At 37.2% G+C, this 23980-nt stretch overlaps 2 protein-coding genes across 2 annotated transcripts in view; one reads left to right on the top strand and one right to left on the bottom strand.

The window, feature by feature from the left end:
- Positions 1 to 23980, top strand: part of LOC106668150 (FH2 domain-containing protein 1) — a 206152-nt gene that overhangs the window by 133533 nt on the left and 48639 nt on the right. Inside the window, exons 4-5 of the mRNA XM_014396638.2 lie at positions 2853 to 3012; positions 13418 to 13451. Coding sequence (XP_014252124.1) covers positions 2853 to 3012; positions 13418 to 13451 — 194 coding nt within the window. The remainder of the gene's footprint in view (positions 1 to 2852; positions 3013 to 13417; positions 13452 to 23980) is intronic.
- Positions 22728 to 23462, bottom strand: LOC106668151. Its single transcript, XM_014396643.1, has 2 exons — positions 22977 to 23462; positions 22728 to 22913 (listed from the first exon to the last, which is right to left on the bottom strand). The coding sequence occupies exons 1-2, from the start codon at positions 23166 to 23168 to the stop codon at positions 22770 to 22772; spliced, it is 336 nt and encodes a 111-aa protein (XP_014252129.1). The 5' UTR covers positions 23169 to 23462; the 3' UTR covers positions 22728 to 22769.

Here is a 23980-nt window from a genome sequence, read left to right as displayed (position 1 = left end):
TGGAGATTTAACCTAACATTCCATAAAAAATCTAGGGAATGAAGCAGCGACGTCAATGACCTGATACTTCCAAGAAGGATTGTTTCTATTTTACTGAACTAGAGAACTAGGAAGGTACAATAAGTCAGAAGGCCGCAGTGCCCGGGAGCAGAGTCCCTTTTATAGCTCCCGAATTGGTCAGATTGAACTTGTACAGAATAAATTTCTCCGATTTGTTTCTAATAAATTTAAGATACATAGGGATCCTCATACCTATGAAATAATTCTACGAGCTCTGAGGTTGCATAGATTATGCACTGGAAGACTGGTGTGTTGTTTTTTTGTGTACGTTTTTAAATAATGTAATTGATAGTTCCTACTTATTAACATTAATCCAGTTTAAAGTTCCTAGTTTTCATCCAAGGTCTAAGGACCCATAATAGAATATTAAGACAAGCGAATGGATGTGGGAATATTGATTTGCTTAATACATCTGTTCATAACCTAAGAAAAGATGTATTAAACTCTAGTCACTAGTAGTGAAATTGGTTTCATTTGTAAAATAATTTTTGATTTGTTATGTCTAGTATATAGTATCCAATGTACATATGTAAATATACATAATGCACTGACAGGCAAAAATTCCACTCAATTGATCTTTTTTTATTTTCTAGATAAAATAAAATTCTGCCCTCAATTTGTCTCATTGTTTTTACCAATAAATATTTGTTTGCTTTGTTTTAAATTGGGAATATTAATTATTGCTATTTTTTAAATTGGGAATATTAATTAAAAGTAAACACACTTAATTCTTAATCCAAGGATAAAGGATTTTTCATTGTTTACTTTTTACGGAATTTAAAATCTCATTTGAATTCTGAAGCAATAGACTCCTTAGTTCTCATCTTTGTTTTCTTAATTTCTATATTTAAATTAAAAAATGTGTCTTAGTGCTGAGGATGATGCGCGTGGTATGGCATTTATTGATGTTGGACGTTCTATCAGGTATGCGGGTATTACCATCGGAGTTCCATACGAAACACTGCGAGCCGAATGACGGCTGACTTGATGGACAATACAAATCTGTACTCTTGTCTGGGGGAAAATGGCTTCTATGGCGTCATTCGAAAAGCCTTTCGGTCCATCACAGCAAGCAATGAAGATATCCTACAACGTTTTCGAGAAACTGGGTCCTACCATAGAAGGCCGGATTCTGGAGCCCTAGGGTAACAGAACGACAGGATGACAGTTTTTTTTTACTTTGAGCGCCTTTCTGTTGTTCAAGCGATTCATCAGCTCCAGGAAGTTCGAAGTGTCCAAATTTCTGATTCTGGACTGATGACTTTTCGCCCGATAAGTGGACCAGAATTGACTAGAGTTGCACGGCTCGCATTTGCTCTAGAACACAGCCATTGGTCTTTGGACGATAGGTCTGCTGTACTTTTTACAGATGATGCAGATTTGCTGTATCCTCTCCATATGGGCGTGAAAGAGTGTGGAGAAGGCGAAAGAAAGGTACGAAGTCTGTAATTTTTCCCAGAGCAACCTTTTCAACGTTGTTTAGTGATAATGTGGGCGGGAATTTCAATGGAGAGTCGAACAGAGTTGGTTTTTGTTCGTGAAGGGTCTTTGGCGGCCACTCGCTATGTGGATGAAATTTTGGAACATCAGCGTTGCCTATACTCCATGAAATCAGCGACAATCCTATTCTAACGCACGATAATGCCCGTCCACATGTCGCTCGCATAATATAAACGTACCATCAACAGCATAACATCAGGGACGCCTGGCCACCCCTCTTTCCCCTTCTGAACACTTCCCCTCCACGATCTTGAAAGGTGTCTTCGTGAAGATTGGGTTAACCTCCAGCAAAGAGACATTTCCACACTGGTAGAAAATATGCCGAAGCGTCTCCGAGATGTAATTAAGTCAAGACGAAGAACTAAGCGAACAAATTTTGTCTGTACGACTTTCTTTTTTCATTTTCCTTACCAACTTAAATATTTTTGCAATTTACATTTACATTTTTGTATATATACACTGGTTATGGGGATCAGCTTGTTAAATAAATAAGGTGGACTTCTTGTGTAAACAAGGAATTGTGGCCCATTCGCAAGCTCAGCAATAATAATTTTAGATTATTTCTACAAAAATCGTGATGGTGTACGAGGAATGCAAGAAAAAAATGGTAACTACAGTAATTAATCCGCAACAGGAAAACAACGTTTCCTGAATTGTATCGGCCTGTCAATTTGGGCGTGGACTATCTCACCTTGACAGTCCTTTCGGTTTGAAATCTTCGTGTAGATCGATATCGCCGGGTGTTCCCCGTTTTCCGAATAATTAAGCTATTAAAAACATGGAATGAAATTATGAGGAGAAAGAGGTAACCGAGCGTAACGATAAAGGTCCGCCGACTGGAGACCTTCTCATTTAGATTTCGACCGGATAAAGTCGTGTTCGCGCCGGCCCTCCAGTAAGAGTTAATTGGACGTTTTATCGTGTTTTTTCCGTTTGTCTAAATTCTAAAACAAACAAAAGACATCCAAAGGACGATATCACGAACGATAATACAAAGGAACTGTTATCCCGTACTGCAAACTTACTTATCCAACACTGTTTGGAATTGAAATCGTGGTGTACCCTACTCCGCTGCAATTATCTTACCTAAAAACCTTTTTATAATTTAAAACAGTAAATTGATTAAAAACAGATGAATTTGTTTTCTACCTACAGTATGGAAGACACTACGTACGTAAGAGACGACAAATAATCCAACTCATACGACCAGACGCTAACTTGAAGAACAAATTTGATCCTCCATAAAATATTTGTGAAATACAAACTTTAACTTTCTTTTTTGTGATTTTTAGACTTTAAAATGCGAGAGATACCGGTTTCAAGTTATCCTGAAGGAGCTGGAAGGCGCGGTAGAGGTGGACTACCAGACGGCCCTTCTCGCCTTCATCAACTGTCTAATCATATCGACCCCGCAGCTGAAGGAGAGGATGCGAATAAGGAACGAGTTCATAGGTGAGGACAGTTTTTTATACACTTTGAGAAAATGAAATAGTGAAATCAAAATTTAGAGTGATAATTTATGGAAGGACATCTACGCTTACCGTTGTAGGTTTTTTTAAATAAATTTTCATTTCATTTTCACTTATTTGGCTGACATAAAACATTATGTTTATGGTTTTTAGTAATTTCACTTACTTTCTTCCCTTATTGTACTTTTTTACGATTGAAAAGATTTAATTCAAATTTGTTAGTGGGTAAATTATTCCGACATTAATTGAACCCTCAGCCTAATCCAAACTAAAAATAATGTTTCCGTAAAATATTTAACATATACTATGTTTAAATTTTCTCAAGAGATGTAGTATGAAATTTTCACTTCTCCAGATGTAGTATGTACTCGATTGCATGCATATGCATATTCTAGCATCTTTTTGGACGTGTACTTTTTAAGGGACGTTTTTAAATGATTTTGTTACATGTATTTCCCAAAGCGTGTTTATTTTATTTATTTTTCTTACTGTCACCACTTACAGCATCCAACAAACAAGTTAATTCATGTACATTTTTGCTCAGGTTTTTTAATTTTTTTTTTTTGACTACCTTCAAGTAGGTAACAAGTAACGATGAGCAAGGTAATATATACAAAATTAAAAACAAGAGTGGAGCAAATCCAATGGTACTAAAACATTGTCTGTTCAATTGATACTTATGTCATTATCACTTTCACTATCATCACCATCAGTTCCTAGGAGATCTCGCAGCCATTGTCTCTTCAGTCCGCGATGAGGTTTCGAGGGGATTCGTCGGAGGTTTCTGAATTGCTGATTTACGGTAATTGGGAGGTTTTTTTTAAATTTGTGGAAACGGAAACGGATTTCATTTTGAACGAAATGGATATTTAAGTCTGTATGTGTAGTTAGTTTCGATACATACAATGGAGCCTCCTTTTTTTCGAAGGATTAAGGTTTGGGCAGTTTGAATGCGGAAGATGTTGGAATGTTTGGCTGAAACCCACACTTCAAGTCCGAAGTTCATACCGGCTTAACTATGGTATTGTAAGCCTTTTATTTTTGAGAGGTAAATTAGAACGTTTTTTCAAGAAGTCGTGCAAGATTTTAATTTTTTTAAATGTGTCAGTTTTAATGTTACTTTCTTTTTTCAATAAATTATTCTTTTTTTATGTAAAGTTTTGGTTGAGATGAAAAGTCAGTGTCACGAGCGGGATTCGAACTCACGACCTTCGGTTCAATACGCCCCTGCTCGGACCACTTGAGCTATCCTGACTTCGATCCACTCGGACACAAACTGTCCATTTCAACCTACAACCGTTCGAATTTTCCCTCCTTTTTGCCATTTGTTAAGCTGAAGGTCGTTTGTTCAAATCCCGCTCGTGACACTGTCTTTTTTAACTCAACCAAGACCTTCTATAAAAAAAGACTAATTAATTGAAAGAAGTAACTTGGTCAGTTGAATACTAAAACGTAAATGGATTAGTTTTTTCTTTATTCATCAAATGATCAGGCTAGATAAACCTACTCGAGGACTCTAATTGATTGAGTGGAGTTTGTAATTTCTTCAATGATGTCTTTTTCAATTAAACGGGGTGGCACCAACTAATCTCTGAAACGATCACGAAACAACTAGAAAAAATCGACCCCTTTCACATTTTTATTACAGTTTTGACATACGTTTAGAAGATATTTCGCCATGGTAAAAGAAAACAAAATCATTTCAATTGATACATAAAATATATTTCTATTTGTCAAAATTAAAAATACATATAAATTTTTAAATAATTTTGAAAACTGCTTATAAAAAAACTAAATATTACATATTTTCGAAGCCTTAAAAAAAGCCTTTTTCAAGATGAGATACTAAACCCGCACGGCTCCAACGTCCTGCATGTTTACATACCCTCCCGGTTTCAAATCAGATGCCACAAACTTATTTCAATATTATTTATTTGTTTTTATTTTATTTTTCTTTATTTGTTTTTATATGAGCACCAGGAATAACCTGAAATTATTTAATGATAATTGATTGATTGTCTGATAATAACCGTATGAAGTCCAAGAGTTATTTTAAACATAAATCGGACGTTTTAATTTGAAATAAAGTTAAATTGAAGTTTCATCACTTTTGATAGACCAAATGACAGGCGGACCAGGATAACCGGAAAGGATCAAAGTACAAACTTCAACAACACAAATCTCATAATATTCCAATGTTATCAATGTTATCTGATTTACTCTCTAGATTCGAGTGTTTGTATTTTTTAGGCCTTTATATATATATATATATATATATATATATATATATATGTGTGTGTGTGTGTGTGTGTGTGTGTGTGTGTGTGTGTGTGTGTGTGTGTGTGTGTGTGTGTGTGTGTCTATTTTCTCTTTTTATGATTTTTAAGATTAAATTTCCAATAAGCTGTGATCAATACTAAACTTGAACTATTTCGATTTTGAACCCAAATTAAAAAACGTTTACTAAATTCATTCAAAATTTCATTATGTTTTTTTTTAATCTTTCCACCTAACCAATCCATCAACCACGGTTTTTTCTTTTCCTTCATCAATTTCTTCATCTTTGAAAAAAGCAATTAAACCACTAAAAAGGATATTAAATTGAGTACGCTTTCTGAAATTTGCTGGTTTCTAGGTTTGGAAATAGTAGTTCAGAATCACCATAATACGTTTTTCAACTTTGAACAAAAAAAAAATTTCTACGTTCTGGCTACTAAAACGCTTATTTCACCAACGTTTACAAGTTTAATATTGATGGCATCTTATTGAAAATTTAACGTAGTTTTCAGTGGTAACAACGGATTTGTCCACTTTTTTTTAGTTTTGGAATTATCATTGTTTATTTGAAGCAAGGCCGTTAAATCCTAAAAAAACGAAAAAGGGGAATAACTGCGAAACTGTTGAGATTCAGACCATAGTAAATTAGTGCTTTTTGGTTCTAGTTTGAACGTAGAATCTACTGGCAAAGTTTGTAACACGAGTAGCCGAACACCCTGTCATATGTATAAAAATTACCGGTAGTTATGCTTGCCTGTGTTACTCATTCTTAAAAACGATTATTTGGGGATAGTGTAATGCGGCCTGGAGTGAGATAGGTTTTAGAAAAACAATTTCTTTATTGTGCCAACGTTTCGATCTTTATTGAGATCATCTTCAGGGCTCAGTGCTTGTTTTCCGAGTAGATTGTCATTCTTGTCTGTCGTGCCCCGAAAAACGACGACACAGAAGAACGACACATCTTCACGGAAAACAAACACTTTGAGCCTTCAACATAATCTCAAAAAAGATCGAAACGTTGGTACGATAAAGAAAATGTCTTTCTAAAAACCTACGTCACACCAGACCGCATCTCACAATCTCCAAATAATCATTAACTAACGATCAATAAACACACATTCTTACAAAAATTTATCGGTTTTTACCATGAAGAAATGACTTCGTTAAATGACGAAGTAGAAATAAATTCAGCCCTTACTATAGTCAATCTTGCTGCGGTGGAAATTATATGAGTCAATAAGGTTCTTACTATAAAATATATTTAAACTTTTGTTTTTCAAGGTAGATAAATATTTGACCCAATTTAGACACAAAAGATGATAGAATTTAAGGTGATTTAAGTTGAAAACTGTCCTCACACTTGCGATATTTTTTTAAACGAAGAAACTCTTCGATCTCGACCTTTGAAATTTTATTTTATTTTAATTTCTGTTTAAATTAATTGAAATATATAAAATGCTGCCAAATTATTTTGAAAATTGTTTCGCACTGATTTGTTTTAACAATTAAAAATAAAGAAAAAAGAAGAAAAAAAGCTGTTTTTGTAAACTATTGTTTTTAAATGGATGTGCCCGATTATTATTAACTTTTGTCATCAAACTTTCAGTCAGTATATGCGCAGTTATTAGATTTGAAAAAACTCTTTAGCACAAAATTATTTTAGCCTTCTGCAAACCGAAAAAAGATAAAAGCTTCATGATGAAAGTTAATTAAACACTCGCTGAATCCGAAATCTCGTAAATACAACACTTTGAACAGCACCATAAAATTTCTGAATTTTTAGTTCATTAATGACTCCAAGTAATAACAGGCGTCGCGTTGAAAACGATTAGAATGTTTTGATCTTTTTTTCTAGGCTTCTCGCCGTCCACGACTAGGAACGAAACCGAGCTATTTTGGGAGTTATTTTAACAAGAAAAACTTTAGCGAACCCCCATCCGGATGTTTATCGGTTCACGTGTGCATCTGGCTTTATCGCACTCGTAGCCGCCGTCTCGATAATTTCATCAATATTTTCTTATTCATTTCCATAAAGATCATAGAAATGTGTGGTGTTTAGTGACCGTTAGTTGATGATTATTTGGAGATCCTTGAGATGCTGTCTGGTGTGACCTCTCAACACGACACACAATAATGGCACATCTACACAGAAAACACACACTTTGAGCCCTTAAGATGAGCTCAATAAAGGTTGAAACGTTTGCACGATAAAGAAAATGTTTTCCTAAACCTACGTCACACCAGACCGCATCTCACGATCTCGAAATAATAGATCACAGATTTCAATTTATCTTTTATGTACATCACAAAGGGTTATTTCGCAAGAGGATAAAGGGCACAAATCGGCCGAAGCCTAACAACAAACGTTATCTTTAAATGTGTGGTGATTAGTGACCGTTAATCGATATTTATTTAGAAATCGTGAGATGCGGTCTGGTGTGATGTAGGTTTAGGAAAACATTTTCTTTATCGTGCCAACGTTTCGATCTTTATTGAGATCATCTTCAGGGCCTGGGATTTACAAACATTGTTTACACATAACAATTACATTTTGGATGTGGAAAAGTGAATTTATACAATGCAAAATATTTTTTTTTTATTCAATCAAAGTATTTCTACTCACTCAAAGTTGTCTTCTGTGTAATTGTGCCATTCTTGCGCGTCGTGTCGAGAGTGCCAGTGAGATTTTGCTATTTTGTGTTTATATACGTTGGATTTTGAAGGATGTCGGTATAGAAAAAAGCCGACGAAGGGAAAAAATGTGTTGGTAATGGTTCGGCCAGATTATCCTAAAGATTATCTGAAGATGATCTCAATAAAGATCGAAACGTTGGCACGATAAAGAAAATGTTTTTCTGAAACCTACTTCACACCAGACCGCTTCACACGATTTCTAAATAAATAGTTATCTTTAAAGAGGAATGGTTTTACCAACACTATAAGATGATGTTCCTCTTCAACAAGAATGATCAAACATATCAACAAACAATGATTCTCCAGCTTGATGGATGCCCTGTACGCAATTCTTTGCAGGAGAGACGTTATTTGAATCGTCACTTCGAGATAGAGCAGATTGGGACCTCATGGCCGGACCTGTTGGCCTCCTCGATCTCACGATTTAACTCCACTTGACCATTTTTTGTTGGGCCATTTAAAGAAACAGTATCTACGCCAATCCTCAGTTGAAGAGTTGCGGCAACGGACAGAAAATCCTTGTCAATCCATTTCCCTTGACTCTATCTTCTGAGCACCGGTGAAGAGTGGTTAATAAGAGCAAATCTTTGCAATTTTATGCAAGGCAGGAAGTTGTAACTTGAAATGTGATTAATAATTAACAAACCGGGGGGCGTCGGTGGCCGCAAGCACAAGGCGTTGACACGGCGCTCATCACTGTAAGGTAAAGGTCCCGGGTTCGAATTCAGCGGCCCTGCATTCGAACCTGACATACTTACAAACGGGCTTTTTATTTTCAAAAACACCGACACCCCGAGGGTTGATATCACCTCGCAAAAAAATAACAAACCAAATGATTTATTTCTCAAACTTTTTGCAATAACTTTGTCATTTTTTGAACAATTTAAAATCCGATTGCACCGTTGTATTCAGCGTAAAAAATCGTTTAACTTGATGTGCCTGGATGTATAGGGCCGTAATTGAAATTTCGAAGTTGAATTCGGCCCGAGGTACATTGTATAATTTTTCTAAAAAAGTAAAAATTTGAAACTAGACTTTTTTATAGCATCATTGGTTCAAGTGAAATTCAGACGGCCTATCTAACAAGGACACCCTGTATAATTTAATGCTGATTTTTGTTCTGATAGTTAAAATAGTTATATGGCCGTGTAAACCTTTTTAAATGTTCAATATATCTAATGATTTCTGAATAATTATCGATTAACGATCACTAATCACCACACATTTCTACACGAGAAGAACGAAGAACATGGGATTCTATTAACAAATTTCAACTACATATGGACACGCAGCTAAAAGTATTCTGAAGGACATCGCCAACAATGAGAAAAACTCGCATCGGCTTTCAACCAGAGAACTTTTTTGTTGAAATGCAGACAACACAAAGCCCTGAAGATGATCTCAATAAAGATCGAAATGTTGGTACGATAAAGAAAATGTTTTTCTGAAACCTACATCACACCAGACCGCATCTCACGATTTCTGAATAATTAGTTCAATATATTGTTTCTTTCTTTGTTGAAAATATAGTATGTTATCTATCTTTCTATCTAATATCATTAGCTGCTTCAGCTTCTATACATTTTTGTCTAATAATGTCTCCATGTTGATACAGTGCTCAACCAACGAGTATTTTAGAATTATTGTCTGACATTGAACAGAAATAACGTCCAGTTTTTACAATCCTTGTACACCCTATTAATCTGAGGGTGTTTACAATTTGTACACTAACGACCTTTCTTGTGTGTTTCACGTGAAGTTTCTAGTTTTTGTTGTTTTCTCTTAATAAATTTTTAACTTACACCTATCATTTCCCCTAACGCCCACTGGAAAGATTAATTCCATTTGAGTCTACTCTTTTTTAAAATGACCTAAGCCGCCTTTGTTAGAAAACAATATTGCGTCTTATTTTATTCCCAAGGCTAAAAAAATAGCTGGAATCTAAACATCTCAAGGGAAAATTAATTAGACGCTACATCCGAAGACGGGCAATAATTTTGCGGAAAGACGGACCTAAAGTGGATTAATGAAGATTAAGAGGAGGTGAAGGTCTTCGAAGAGTATTGCAACGAGGATTGATTTGAGAAATGAAAGAATCACCTCGGGGAACTTAAGTTCTAAAAGAGAGCCGTGACGTGACACCCCGTGACCTCATAAGGCGAATTTTAACACACGATTCCCATACATGAACAACGATCAAATCAAATCTGACTTCTCATCCGTTCCATTTTCATAGGTTTGTTCAATTTGTGCTTTTCTTTGTTTTTGACGTATTTTTGTTCCGAGGCTGTACGGTGTCGACCAACATGTAATTCTAATATAACTAGGAAATGAATAAGCATTACCATCCCACTTTTTGCCAAAAATCATTTAGATTCACAACTAAACACTAATATCGCACAGGTCTGAATATTGTCTGAACTCAGTGAAGCCATGTTTTAGACGTCTCTGAGGTGTTTGGGAAGAATAACATGAAGGGTAGACATACAGATAGAAGAATCCCCTTCTAATGCAGTACGGAGAACAAAGTATGTTGAGCTAAACTAAGAAAGGGTAGATTTCTGGAAGTTAATGAAAGTCAAAGCAGTACCCCAAGTGCTGTGTGGGTCCCATCCATCCCAAACGGTAATATTCAAACTATCCACCACAAGAGAACACAACAGCCACCTTTTCGGACGATACGGTAATTCTCACAGTGCTAAATGGAACGACATGTATCTAGAACAGGATAATAAAATATATAGGAATATCGAGGAATTTCTTGTAATGGAATGCAATAAGGACACCAAGATATAATGAATTATTCAAGTTGTGTAATATACTGCACCCTTTATGAGCTATTGTATCCCTCGTTCTGTTCTTACAGCATACCGGTGAGTTCTAATTCACCAAAGAATTTGATTAGCAGGCCCGGTTTAAGTGGCTGAATTTCTTCTACGGTCACATTGTACGTACCAAGGCATTTTCTCCTGCGGGCAAGTGTAGTGCCACTATTTTTTAATAGGTGCATTGATGTCTTCTCTGCAGAATCTGCATGTGCCGTCTTGGGTTTAACAATCTTCTTTAAATGTCCGTTTAGTTTGCAGTGTCCTGTTAGGTCGCAGTTTTTCCTGCTTCTGTTAATACATTTTATTACTTTTTTCCTTCTGAAATTTGTTAGGAGGTTCTTGGATTGTTTGCGCTCAATGAATGAGTTCCATTGTTCCCTCATTTTCTTTTTATCCTTCTGTGTGAGGTCTCATTGATAGTGTGGGTTCCTATGCCACAGAAGGTTTCAGGTCCTATCGGCGGTATAGCAGCCCCTTTTCTCTCAAGGTTGTCCGCTTTCTCGTTGCCTTCTATTCCCATATGTCCTGGGACCCAGCAGAGGCTGACTTTGTTCTGTGTTCCTAATATGTTTAATTTGGTTTTGCAGTTCAACACTATCTTTGAACTAACGATATTTGAGCTTAGTGCTTTGACAGCCGATTGGCTATCTTACATGATAGTTATGCTTTGTTTTTGTACCCTTTAGTCACGTTGAATTGAGTACATCTTTCAATGCGTAGACCTCAGCTTAGAAGATACTGTTGTATTTTCCAATGGGGTCTTAGAATTTGGTTCCAGGACCGAATACTTTTACCCCGTACCTTCGTGTTCTAGATCCATCTGTGTACCAAAAGACGGTGCCGTTTTTAAAGGAGGTGTTTTCCTCCCGTTTCCTTTCTTTTTTGGTACTTAAGTTCATTTGGAAGTTTTGATTAAATTTATCCTGTTCATGTCGAGCAATGAGTATCGGATGATCATTCATTATTCTGTTGTTATCTCTCCATTTTAGTTTTATATCTGTTGGAGGTTTCTATTTAATAATACTAATAATACTTTTCTGTTACTGTCCACACTATCATTTGGTGTAGGGGGATAATCCCAGTATATTTTCCATACCAACTGTGGGACATGTCCTCATTGCTCCCTGCAGTCTGCAGCGTCCTGTTAAGAATTGTCAAGATTCGATGTTTTTCCTGCTTCCTTCATGCATTCTATTATTTGTTTCCTTTTAAAATTTGCTAGAGGGTTCTTCGATGGTGGTATGTCCAATGAATGAATTCCATTATTTTCTCATTTTCATTTTGTCCTTTGATCAAAGTACTCTTTTATAGTGTGAATCCCTATGCCACAGAAGGGCTCAGACCTATCAGCGGTATAGCAGCCCCTTTCCTTGCCAGGGCGTCCGCTCTCTCATTGCTCTCTACTTCCACATGGATTTACCTATTTAGTTAAGTTTTGCAATTCAGTACCATTTTTAAACAAATGATGTTCGAACTTCGAAGTACTTTGACATGTTAGCTGCATTCTTATTTTTGTACCTTTTGTTCAGATTTAACTGGGTACACCTCGGAAGTGCATGCACTTCAGACTGGAAGATATTGGTGTATTTTCCCATGGGTTCTGAGTATTTGGCTCCAGGACCGAACCTGCCTAGACTCATCTGTGTACCAGTAGATGGTGTCATTCTTAAAGAGTCTCTCTCTCTATTTTTTCTCTCTTTTGCTTATTAATATCTTGGTACTCAGAATTGTTTGGACATGTTGCTTGAGCTCAAATACCCTGTTCTCTTGGGCCAAGCAATAACGACACCCAACTCGGTCAGATACCTTGAATGGCTCTAGACATCAAGCAAAATGGAATAAGTGTACCCAAGCAAAGAAATTAGTTTGATAAGCTTGCTTGAAAATTAGGAGAGAACGCCCAGCAAAACAAACTCTATATTTAAAACCAACCAGTATTACCCGGTGTGCCAAAAAGACTAACGTTCACAAACTTCCCAAGACTTACACCAGCATTTCTAATAAATCTAATATATTTGTCTCTCACTCGAGATAGTTTCTGTATATATAGATACACATTTTTCACGTGCTAAACATAATTTTCTCTTATTCGCCTCATCCATATTTATGCTTAAGCCTGCCCGTGGAAAACGAAAAATCTAATCAATTATAGATACAGCTTTTGTGGAATGTCATGAGTTTAATTACGTCGGATGATAGTTTACATGTACAACAGCCATTTTTAATTCCTCGGAACTATAAGTATGGTAATCGGGCCTCGAGTGGGATGGTCTCTAGGTCTCAAGAGAGGACCGGTCTTTATCCAAGGTCAGGGCAGGACAGGCGCTTCGCGGCAAAGTCTGTTAAGTCCTCCACGACTTGCACTTTTATAAAATGCCCGATTAGCAGTTTGAGATGGCAAGTTAAGAGAGAAAAAAGATATTACAACAAACGTGCGCCCACCCAAGAAGTAGACCTCCAAGCATGCTTGGTACAAAATTAACGTAAAGATTTTAAAAAAATACAATTGATCCTTTTTGTTTTATGCTGCAATCAAAAGTATGTTAATCACGTTTGGTTTTTACCTGTAATTTTTTTTCTTTGTTTCAGGGCTGAAGCTCCTACCTTTGCTCAATGAACTGAGGTAAGCCGAAATCAAAAATAGATATTTTAGAAACACTGGAAGAACGGTATGTTTATTTTTAGCGGTTCGTTTTTACTTGGAGATCTCGCTCGCTAAGAGAAAAGATATACCTCGCTTTATCTACGGCCTAGAAAAGGCCGATTACTTCTTATCTCGCTCCCATTCACTCCTTACTAAAGGAAATATAAATACCGTTGACACGTTTTCTCCTTGTTATCGAAAATTTGAAAAATAAGTTTAAAAATCGATTAGAAACAATAGGTATCAGTCAAGGTAAGTAAATACTTCAGAGATAAATCGGGAGATAAATATTAAATTTTAAACAAATTGTTTTGTTTTGGAAATAAAGAAGAAGAAATATAACTTTGTTCTTGGGACGGTCTTCGAATAATACAACGGTTTAACTGGATGGAAATTCCGCTAATCATAAAGTGCCAAATAGAACAGAGTGAAAACCCCATAAAAATCCTCGCGAAAAAAATAAAATGCAAATAAATGGATACAAATCAAGTAAACTGACAAACAGACTTAAAAAAAACTAAAATTAAAATATTACCCATTATTAAAATATTACCAGCTCCCCCAGGTGAACCTACAACCGTTCGAATTTTCCCTCGTTTGCCATTTTGGTGTCCGAGTGGATCTAAGTCACGATAGCTAAAGTGGTCAGAGCAGCGGCGTATTGAGCCAAAGGACGAGGGTTCGAATCCCGCTCGTGACACTAACTTTTTCATTTCAACCAAAACCTTACATAATTAATTGAAAGAAGCAATTTGGTCAATCAGACCAGTAAATATAATGGGTTTAATAAGTAAAACGAAGCATAATTTCACTAACAGCTCCCCGTGGCCACTTCATATGTCGCCGAGAATCGAATCCTGATTACAGGAAATTTGAAAAATGGCAAAAAGGAGGGAAAATTCGAACGGTTGTAGCTCAAGTGGTTAGAACAGTGGTGTATTGAGCCGAAGGTCAAGGGTTCGAATCACGCTCGTGACACTAACCTTTTCATTTCAACCAAAACCTTACATAAAATGATTTACTAATTAAAATATTACATTTTTTTTACAAATTTATGAAAACGACTATGTTTGAAAGGAGAGGAGGTGATTATACAGGAAGTATTTGAAGGAATTAAGAGATATGGCTTGATGAATAGAATGAGGAAGGGAGTTCCGGAGTTTGGGGGCGCAGGTCAGGAAGTATCTTTCGAAGGAGTGGGTTTTGAGTTGGGGGAGAATAAGGTCACTGGTTTTGCAGGGATGGTGTGAGGATTTGAATTGGAAGGATTGGATGATGTCCTCAGGACGACAGGTATGAATAGAATAAAAATGGAAGGATCCTAGGAAGTATTGAGACCTAAGGGAAGGAGAGAGCCAGGAAAGATCCGAATACAGATGAGACACCCGGGATCCACGGGGGTGCCGTACACGAATCTGCCACAGCAGTTCATGAGTTTCAGGCGTCTGCTCTGTCCCTCCGAGAGGCCCCCGGATGCGACACAACTTTAATCGAAGAAGGGATAAGTGAAGATTCTAGGAGTTTACGGGTGAAGAAGGTTAAGAGATGCCAGGACCGACGGAATAGTTTGAGGAAGGCTATAGCGGAGAATTTGGGAAATGTGAGGGTGCAGGAGAAGTTTTGATCTAGAATAATCCCAAGGTTTTTGACGGAGGTACGAAAGGGGATGGGCAGGTTATTTATAGTGAGAAGGGATATTGGGGAAAAGTCTGGATCCGATGATTATGGCCGAGGACGTAGGCGGATTGAGGTTGAGGCGATTTTTATGTGCCCATTAATGGGATTAAGGAAGTTCTGGATCTTTAGGTTGGCCAATTGTAGGTCTGAGGGATGGAAGGGTAGGTAAATTTGGGAGTCGTCTGCATAAAGGTGGTCATTACAGTAGTGGATGGAGTCGGAAAGATCGTTCATTTTTCATGATCCCCACCAGTGATTTAACCACCATAGGATCAAAATGACACAACGGGGCTTGCTGACGAACAAACAAATGTGTCTCACTACTCAAAGCATTCAACACGCCAGCTAATTCAACAGCAAAGTAACCAGCACCAACAACTGCAACTCGCTAGGTAAAGATGTTAATTGAAAAAACTACCTGAATCTATTCCATATTTCGCCCCAGGTATATCAGGCCAAGGAGGTTTGCCACCGGTAGCTGTACTAAAGAGGATGGGAGAGATGCTAGAGCCTTGGGGAACGCCATATTTTAATGAGAGGAAGAAGCATGTACGCCCGTTGGGAATAGTGACGGCTCGGAGACGATTGGTGAGATAGGAGTGGAACCAAGGGAGAAGTACTATTGGAGAAGGAATAGGATTCGAGTTTGGACAGGAGTGGGCTATGGAATCGAAGGCCGAAATGCGATGTAAAGCTGTTGTAAAATTGGTCGAGAAACAGTAGGTTCGTCACACAGAAGACCTCAACAAGAAATCCAACATTTTCTAGTTTTTCTACATGATATTCATTTGCAAAGAAAAAGAAAAGCCCATGTTACGACCTAATCATTCCCCTCATCCTATCCCAACTACTTAAAAAAGCCATTATCTTTACAACGTACCTATTCAACACTGTCCTACGTACAACCCATTTCCCGACCTGTTGGAAATTTTCTTTCATCAGGATGCTCCCAAAACCTAAGAAACCAAATCACCTTCCTATATCCTACCGACCCATCGGTCTTTTGCCCATTATTGGCAAATTACTGTAAAAGCTCCTATTGATCCGCTTGTCCAAGGGAAGTCCTACAAACACAATTCCTCATCACCTATTCGGCTTTCGGAGTTGCCACTCAACTGCACAACAAGCACATCGCATAATCGAAGTTATTTCCACATTCCTTGAGCTTAAACAGTATTTCCCGGGTGTGTTCTTGAATATACACCAGGCCTTTGACTGAGTATGGCACTCTGGGCTGCTGTGGAAGCTCAAGAACATCTTACCAGCAGCCTATTATCTTATCCTAAAATCCTATCTTAACGATCGTTACGTCCAAGTATCCCACAGAAATTCAAAGGTCTCCTATCCATCGTATTCTAGCAGGTGTCTCACAGGGCAGCGTGCTCGCTCCTTTCCTTTACTCAATTTATACCTCCGACCTACCTACGCAACCTAAATTAATCATCTTCACCTTTGCCGATGATACCGCAATCCTTTCTCCTGATAAAGATCCAGTCACAACTCCCCGTGATCTCCAAAATCACCTACACATCTTAGAATGTTGGATCGGAGAGTGGAGAAGCAAGATCAAGGAAACCAAATCAACAAACATAATATTTACCCTAAACAAGAAAACGCTCCCACCAGTATACCTCAACAAAGTTCCCATCCCAATTGCGAACTATGTACGATACCTCGGACTCTACCTGGACAAACGACTTACGTGGAACCCCCATACACGACTTATGCGCACAGACTGTAACATACGATTTTTCATGCTTAAACTACTCGACAGACAATCAAAACTCTCACTAACAAACAAAAGAAAACTTTACATTGCCAACCCCATTTGGACATATGGACTTCACCTTTACGGGACTGCTAAGCGTTCCAACCTCAATCGAATCTTATCACTTCAATCCAAAATCCCCAGAACAATAGTCAACGCCCCTTTCTATGCATACAATCACACCATCCATACCGACGTAAATGTCCCTCTTGTTACCGAACTAGCCCATTTCGCTCATCGTATTGATGTACTAACGGCTACCATCACTGGATAGTACCTGTTCAAGCTTTCATGCTACTGTTATTATTACATCTATTAGGTTTCGTGGTTTGATTGACCAAATAAATTCTTTTCTATTAATTAATCTTTAATAAAGGTTTTGGTTGAGTTAAAAAAGTCAATGACACGAGCGGGATTCGAACCCACGACATTCAGCTAAAAACGCCATTTGGCGTTTAGATTCCCTTCAGTTAAAATCGTATTTTTAATGGAAAAGTCATGGATTTTAATTGATAAGTCTTTGATTGGCGAATTTTGGATCTGTTTTGCCGACTTTCGCGGTGAGTCCTTCTACGTAAACAGGCATCGTGCCTATCACGGAAAAGTTGAGTACTGGTACATCTCAGCCCATTCGAGCCTCTGTATACCGTCTCATAAACCCATTTTCGTAAATATTTATAAAGCCATAATGGAAAGATGGAATGTTTAGATCTATAACCGAAACCGGCTCTAATAATAGTCGGCGGAATGCGTCGAGATGAATGAAACGCCCCGAATAGAACGCGGACGCCGGGATTGAGACGTCCCCTTTGAAACTAGAAAATACACTGTTTTCATATAAAAACCGGTCGTCTTCAGGCGTATCTTTTCGAACCCCCTTTGCAAAACGAAAGCCGACCTTTTCAACTCGGTCGATTGATAAGAAAACAAAAAATAAAATAAAAATAAAAACGTTTCCGGGCTCGTTTTAATCTCTCGGCATGAAGGGAACGTCTGAAGAGTTCATTCGGTTCATCCGGCCGTCTGTGACGACCGATCGATAGATAACTCACTCCCGACAAAGTCGTTAAAATTAGAAAATTGGGAGAATTGAATTACATTGCATTTATTTTATAAATTAATAAGTAGTACTCTAAATATTTACAAAGATTTTTTTTATTACCATCTGTACAAATTATATACATTATATTTATATATTATAATTATATTATATTACCATTGTACAATGAGATATAATCTTAGGAGGACCAGCAACCATTACTGTTATATGGTATACTATTACAATTAAACGCTTTATAAAAAATATTACGCTGGTGCAAAAATAATGCAAGTTTTGAAAAAGCGGTCATAATTATTTTTAATTTTTATAAAATAAAGAAAATTTATTCGAAATAATTTCCGTCACAATCTGTACATCTGATTCAACGTGTAATAAGCGCTTTTATTCCGCTGACAAAAAAATCTCTATTTCGACTCAAAATAAAGTCTTGGATGGCGTTTTCGGCTTTACCGCATTCTCTAAAAATGCTATCCCTCAAGAAGTGATCAAAATGACCAAAAAATGGAATCCTTGCACCTTGAACATGGTGATAAATGCATTAAGAAATATAACAGATTTTGATCTACCTCCCATTTTAAATATGTACATAAATAATATTAAACGTCCAAATAATTAAATTAATTATTTTAATTGTTATTATTTTTATAGTAATTTAATAATATTAAGGTATCATTCTAATTTGCTATCTTTTATCTTTAATCACTAATTTATAATTAATTTCTTACAGTATTTACTGTTATAATATTTATTTGTGTTATAATTTCCGCGTTTCACACGTTCAAATTGAGCGCCATTAAAAAACCAGCTGCTAATTGGAACGTCGCGTTGGCGGAGGTATCAGCGGGTTCACTTTTGCAATTCATGTCGGGAGACGTGGTTGTAGAAATCCTTCAACCTGATGATGAGCAGAAGGGCTCGAAATCCGGATCGTTCCAAAACAACTTACTGTGAATAGGAACCATCTTTTTAAAAAGGATTGGTAGTTAGTATATGTCAGTTCCGGGTTAGGCGAAGTCGAGATAGAACCCAAGTCAGTTTTTGGTTTATCATTTTGGAATATTTTATGATGGGTTTAGTTTTGAAGGGTAAAAGTAAATGGGTTCTTTTGCTCCATTTATCTTAAGGGGCCAAAATTTGCTCCATTCGGCTATTCGCAATCTGGAGGGTCTGGAACTCCTCCGAAGCGATAGTGGAGGGAGTAAGCATCGCTGTGTCGGGAAAGGAAGCTACGAGAGCAAAGGATGCAGTCTGGATATCTGAAGTAAATATGAGGTACACGACTGGTCCGAGCACACTGCCTTGTTGCACTCCCACTCTCAGAGGGAAGTAGTCCGATCTTGGCGAACTTAGAAGACTCGTTCTGGTAGGAAGAAGCGAAGAATAGGGACATAATTTGTACAAGAAATTGCTACACGCTTGTGTCAAGAAAAGCACCCATGCAGTATTGTTTTCGCCAAGGGATGAGGATATGTGGTCCGCAACGCGACGCATCAGCTAGGGCTTTTACAAAAATTAAAAAAATGAAGTATAAATAATGCAAATATAATTAACAAACAACTCAAAAACAAATAACAATAACAGCCTTTCCTTTCAAAAACAAATAAATAAACAGACAAAATGGACTCTAATTGTGAATGCAGGATCTCGAGGAAATTTTATTATTAAAAATTCGTAAGCTATACTCAAAAGAATAGCCGTAAATTAATCATACAATCAAAATACCAAATATTACGTTTAGATTAGGGTTTGATGTATGGACAAGTTGAAATTGTCAGCTCAAAGAATGGAAATGTGTCACAGTTCTGATCGGATATTGAGCGCAAACAGAAGTTTCGCCCTTTGGCAGATAAATATTTCCATCACGACGAATTCAAAAGGAGTTGACGTTGTGCGTATTTGTCTGACCCAATATCTAAGGCTTTTGTTTGATCAAATTAAGTTTTTGCCGCGATTTAATCTATCTGGCGCAATTTTCCAAACTTGGGTTGTAAATTTTGAAAAGCCTTATCTATTGGGTAATAAGCACAGATAAAGTGTTATTTGCACTTTCGAAGTGTTATGAACAGTGAACAGTGAAGATGATAATTTTTAAGATAAGATAGATCGGAATAATGCGTTTACTGCTTGGTTTCAAGTGATTGTTATCCTACCGCAGACAGACAGCTTGGGGACGTTTTCAAAATCTTCCTCTCTACCTCAAACTGAACATTTGCCCCGCAATTGTTTAAATTGAGAAAACCAAAGTTTTATTTTTAATTTCCGTCTATTTAAACATGGTCCTTTTATTGATTAGATGATTTTAGCTTGGGATTTAAAATATCGGGATTTGGCAAGCTCTAGGTACTAGGACATAGGTCAGTGTGATTATTCCAATATATTGGGCTGTTTCACATGAAATGTCCGATGTTATAGTTTCAGAAATTCAAAGAGGAAATAGCTGTTTTCTGTCGTTTACTTCCAAATTTTTTCCAATTGTTTACATATTATAATTAAGCAGTTATTAATCCTCCACTTTTGTATGTAATGATGAACTCCCCAATCTATTACACACTTTTTAGTACACCTCCAAATAAGAACATAGAAACACGCGATTTTCGTGTAATATTCCTTTTCGGGTTTAAACTCGGCCATTAGACGGCTGAGGCTGCAAGAAACATCAGTAAGTCGTTTGGGGAAGGGACTATAAAGGAACGGATCAATCGCCGTCGGCTCGCTAAGTTTTCGGAAGGGAATACCGAATTGGAAAAAGAGCCCCGCGGAAGACCCTCGAACTTTAATAGACAACTATGTCCTTAAGTTTCAAGTGAAAGAAAACCACTATCCAACAGTCAGAGGACTCGCAGCACAACTAAATGCAAGTGCAACTACCCTGTCAAGACAATTAAGGAACAGGTAAAATCAGAAAGCTTGATCTTTGGATCCCTCATGAGCTCACTGAGCGAGAGGAGTTAAAGCTCCTTGTGACAGACATGCGTTTCGTTTCCCGCCATGCATAAAAACGGGCCTTTTCTTGAAAGCGTAATCACTTGCGATGAAAAATGGATTGCACATGACAATCAGCGTCGGTCAGGGTAGTGGTTAAACATCGACGAAAAACCAGGACACATGCCAAAACCAAATTTGCACCCAAAGAAATAGATGATGGGCCATGGCTGGAATTATTCACTAATCCTTTTTGCCTAGAGGTGAGACCATTACTTATACATCGTACTGCATGGAAATTGAACGAAATGCATAAAAAATTATTCAAAAAAACAATCTGCATTGATAAATCGGAAAGGTCCTATACTCCTCCACGACATCGCCAGGCCTCATGTTTTAAAACATGCTGTAAACAAGCTGAAAGAGCTTGGCTACGAAGTTCTTCAGCATCCACCTTATTCTCCAGACTTGTCTCCAACACATTTTCACCTGTTTAAGAATTTAGACAACTTCGTAGGAAGGAAAAATTGTTGAAAATGATGTTCAAGTCCAAAAAGCATTTTTTAGACTTTGTTTCATTTCAAAGCTCAGAATTCTTCAGTTCTGGCATAAAAAAAAGTTGGTCACGCTTCCCAACGCGGGAAAAATGTGCAGAAAATGACGGTAAATACTTCGAATAATATTATTTTGTTTTTATATAGTAATTTTACTAAACAACCTTTACCTTGCAAAGTGGAGACGGACATTACGTATGAAACAATCCAATATTATATAATATAATATTTCCTATTATATCGAGACAAAGGTTCAAGCTGTTTGCTGTTCTAAATTCTAGTCATAAGTCTATATGTTTTAGTCGAATCATTTGGTTACAGTTTAATTAACTGAGATATGTCTAGGTGTTCTAATTAGTCTAATTAGATTTGTTGTGGAAGTAGGAATATAGTTGATATAGACTGGCGGATGGGTTTTTCAGTTTAAGGTAGCATTTAACCACAATCGAGCGCAATGCTGTGGTTCAAGGTTGTGAAGATGTTACAATTAATTAAGGAATTTTAGTTGAGACGAAAAAAAGTCAATGGCACGAGCGGGATTCGAACCCACGATCTTCGGCTAGATACGCCGCTGCTCTACCACTTGAGCTATCGTGACCTCGGTTCACTCGGACATCAACTTCTATCTCAACCCCACCTTATGAGTTTTCCCTCCTTTTTGCCATTTTTCAAAGTTGTGAAGATGTTGGAGTGATGTCGTGACAGGACCATTGTTGGGATAGAAGAGAGCCGTGCGATAACTCCTTGAACAACGCCAGAGTGAATAGTGCGTTATGATTATATGAGGAACCTTGGACAATCAGGTCTGTGGATGAGGTAATAGGTAGGAGATGCATTCCTTCGAGTTTCCATTTTCATAGCAGTTGGAATGCTGGTGAGATGTCGAGGAAGATATCGGATCAATGGTATTTCGACTGAAGAATGGTAGTGATGGTCTTAGCATATGTTGAAATCGTAATGTCGGAAACTAAACAAATGGAAGCTTTTTGAAATTTGATTATTTTTTCATTCACCGACAGAAACGATGAAAGCAAAATGAGTTCCTTTTTAAATTGGGTCCTTCGAGATATTTTGCTGAGAAATTGGTGTTAACATGGAATAACGTTATTTTCTATTCAGTGAAGCTTAAAATTATTTGTCAATAATTATAGTCAATATAAATTTAAATTCTTTGATTTCCATCGTAATAGAGATATCATTTGCATTTGAAAATCTGTCTTTTGCCTATGCTACAATAAATGTAATGGTTCACGATTGTACAAGTTCACCAGAAATGTTTTTGAAAACTGTGTTTAATTTAGAATATCAAACCAAAATTATTTGCCTTTTCTCCTTTTGTCTTTCAGCGTCGATAAGTTTTCCTGGTTGGAGATGAACTCATCTGAAAACTTTTCCCTCGGGATATCGCTGTCGGATTTTTCCGACTTGAGTTGGCTCTCCGGCTCGCTTTTTTCCGCAGTCTGAAATTTAATAAATGTGATCGTTTTTACATCTTTTGAAACAAGTTTCACAAAAACAATTACATTTGCTGGAGGCTCCGGCGTTACTTTGTCAATTTCCAATTTCGGCCTTTTTTCTGGAGGCATGCGTTCCCTTTCGCCGTCATCTCCGTTCTCAGGCTTGTTTTCTTTCTTTCGGCACTCTGCACAAACCCAGGGACTTTTTCGCTTTGTGCTGCTCTTTTCATCGGCATTGGAGCGTTTACGACGTGGCATTTCGGCCACAATTTACTTTCAAATTTCGTCTTTATTCCAATTCAGTGATATTGTCACCTGATTGACTTCGAAAGAGATTAATCTAGGCAAAATGTTTCTACTTTACTAGATTAAATAAAATTTTTTCTCTATCACCTTTAACACTAAAGTTTTTTCTCCTTTATTATAATGTAAATACACTGAACTTTCACGAACAGCAAACACTTCCCTGTTCGCTCCAGTTCATCCTCGAATTCGGCATTTAGCCGTTTCAAATTTGTTTCCGACCGGTTCGACGGTTCATTTTAGTTTTTAGACAGTGCAAATCATGTCTGTGAATCGCTATTCATTCATGTCGGTCGATTTATACACTTCCAGTCGTCAAGTGTTTCCATGTTCGTCTTTTCAGACGTCACGACCAACTCGCAGGCCGTCCGACAAGGCCTCACGATCACAAATGCTGTTAAAATTGAAAACAGATGTTTTAAAAGCAATGTTAACAAAGAAAGAAACGTTTCTCAGAATAATTTTTAAAACTGACCGAACTAAACATATTGGCACAGACAATCAAAATGTTTTCTGGCAAATTGAATTAAACCATCGAAAAAACTGCAACTTCCACATAATATTTGCATAGAATACTTTGACAGAAACCAGAAAAGAGTAAAAGTGTCATACGGGAGGGTAGAAAAATGGTCTTAATTCATCTTACTGACAAGTAGTACCAAAATCCTGTACCTCAAGGCCTTGGGTGTCTATAATAATTAATAAATAAAATTTTAAAAAACTAGCCTCGATCGCCCGCTGTTCTGCAAAGCGTAGAGGTTTAGACG

This window comes from Cimex lectularius, unplaced genomic scaffold, assembly GCF_000648675.2.
Source record: "Cimex lectularius strain Harlan isolate CLEC.00 unplaced genomic scaffold, Clec_2.1 scaffold180, whole genome shotgun sequence".
Taxonomy (NCBI): Eukaryota; Metazoa; Arthropoda; class Insecta; order Hemiptera; family Cimicidae; genus Cimex; species Cimex lectularius.
Note: the sequence above shows the minus strand (reverse complement) of the source record. Positions and strands in the feature narration are given on the sequence as shown.

Excerpts from the sequence above, each read along its gene's own strand:
- LOC106668151 (XM_014396643.1), bottom strand. The coding sequence starts at position 23,168 with ATGCCACGTCGTAAACGCTCCAATGCCGATGAAAAGAGCAGCACAAAG. Across the intron at positions 22,914-22,976 it reads CGCCGGAGCCTCCAGCAAAT|ACTGCGGAAAAAAGCGAGCC; the intron begins GTAATTGTTTTT and ends ATTAAATTTCAG.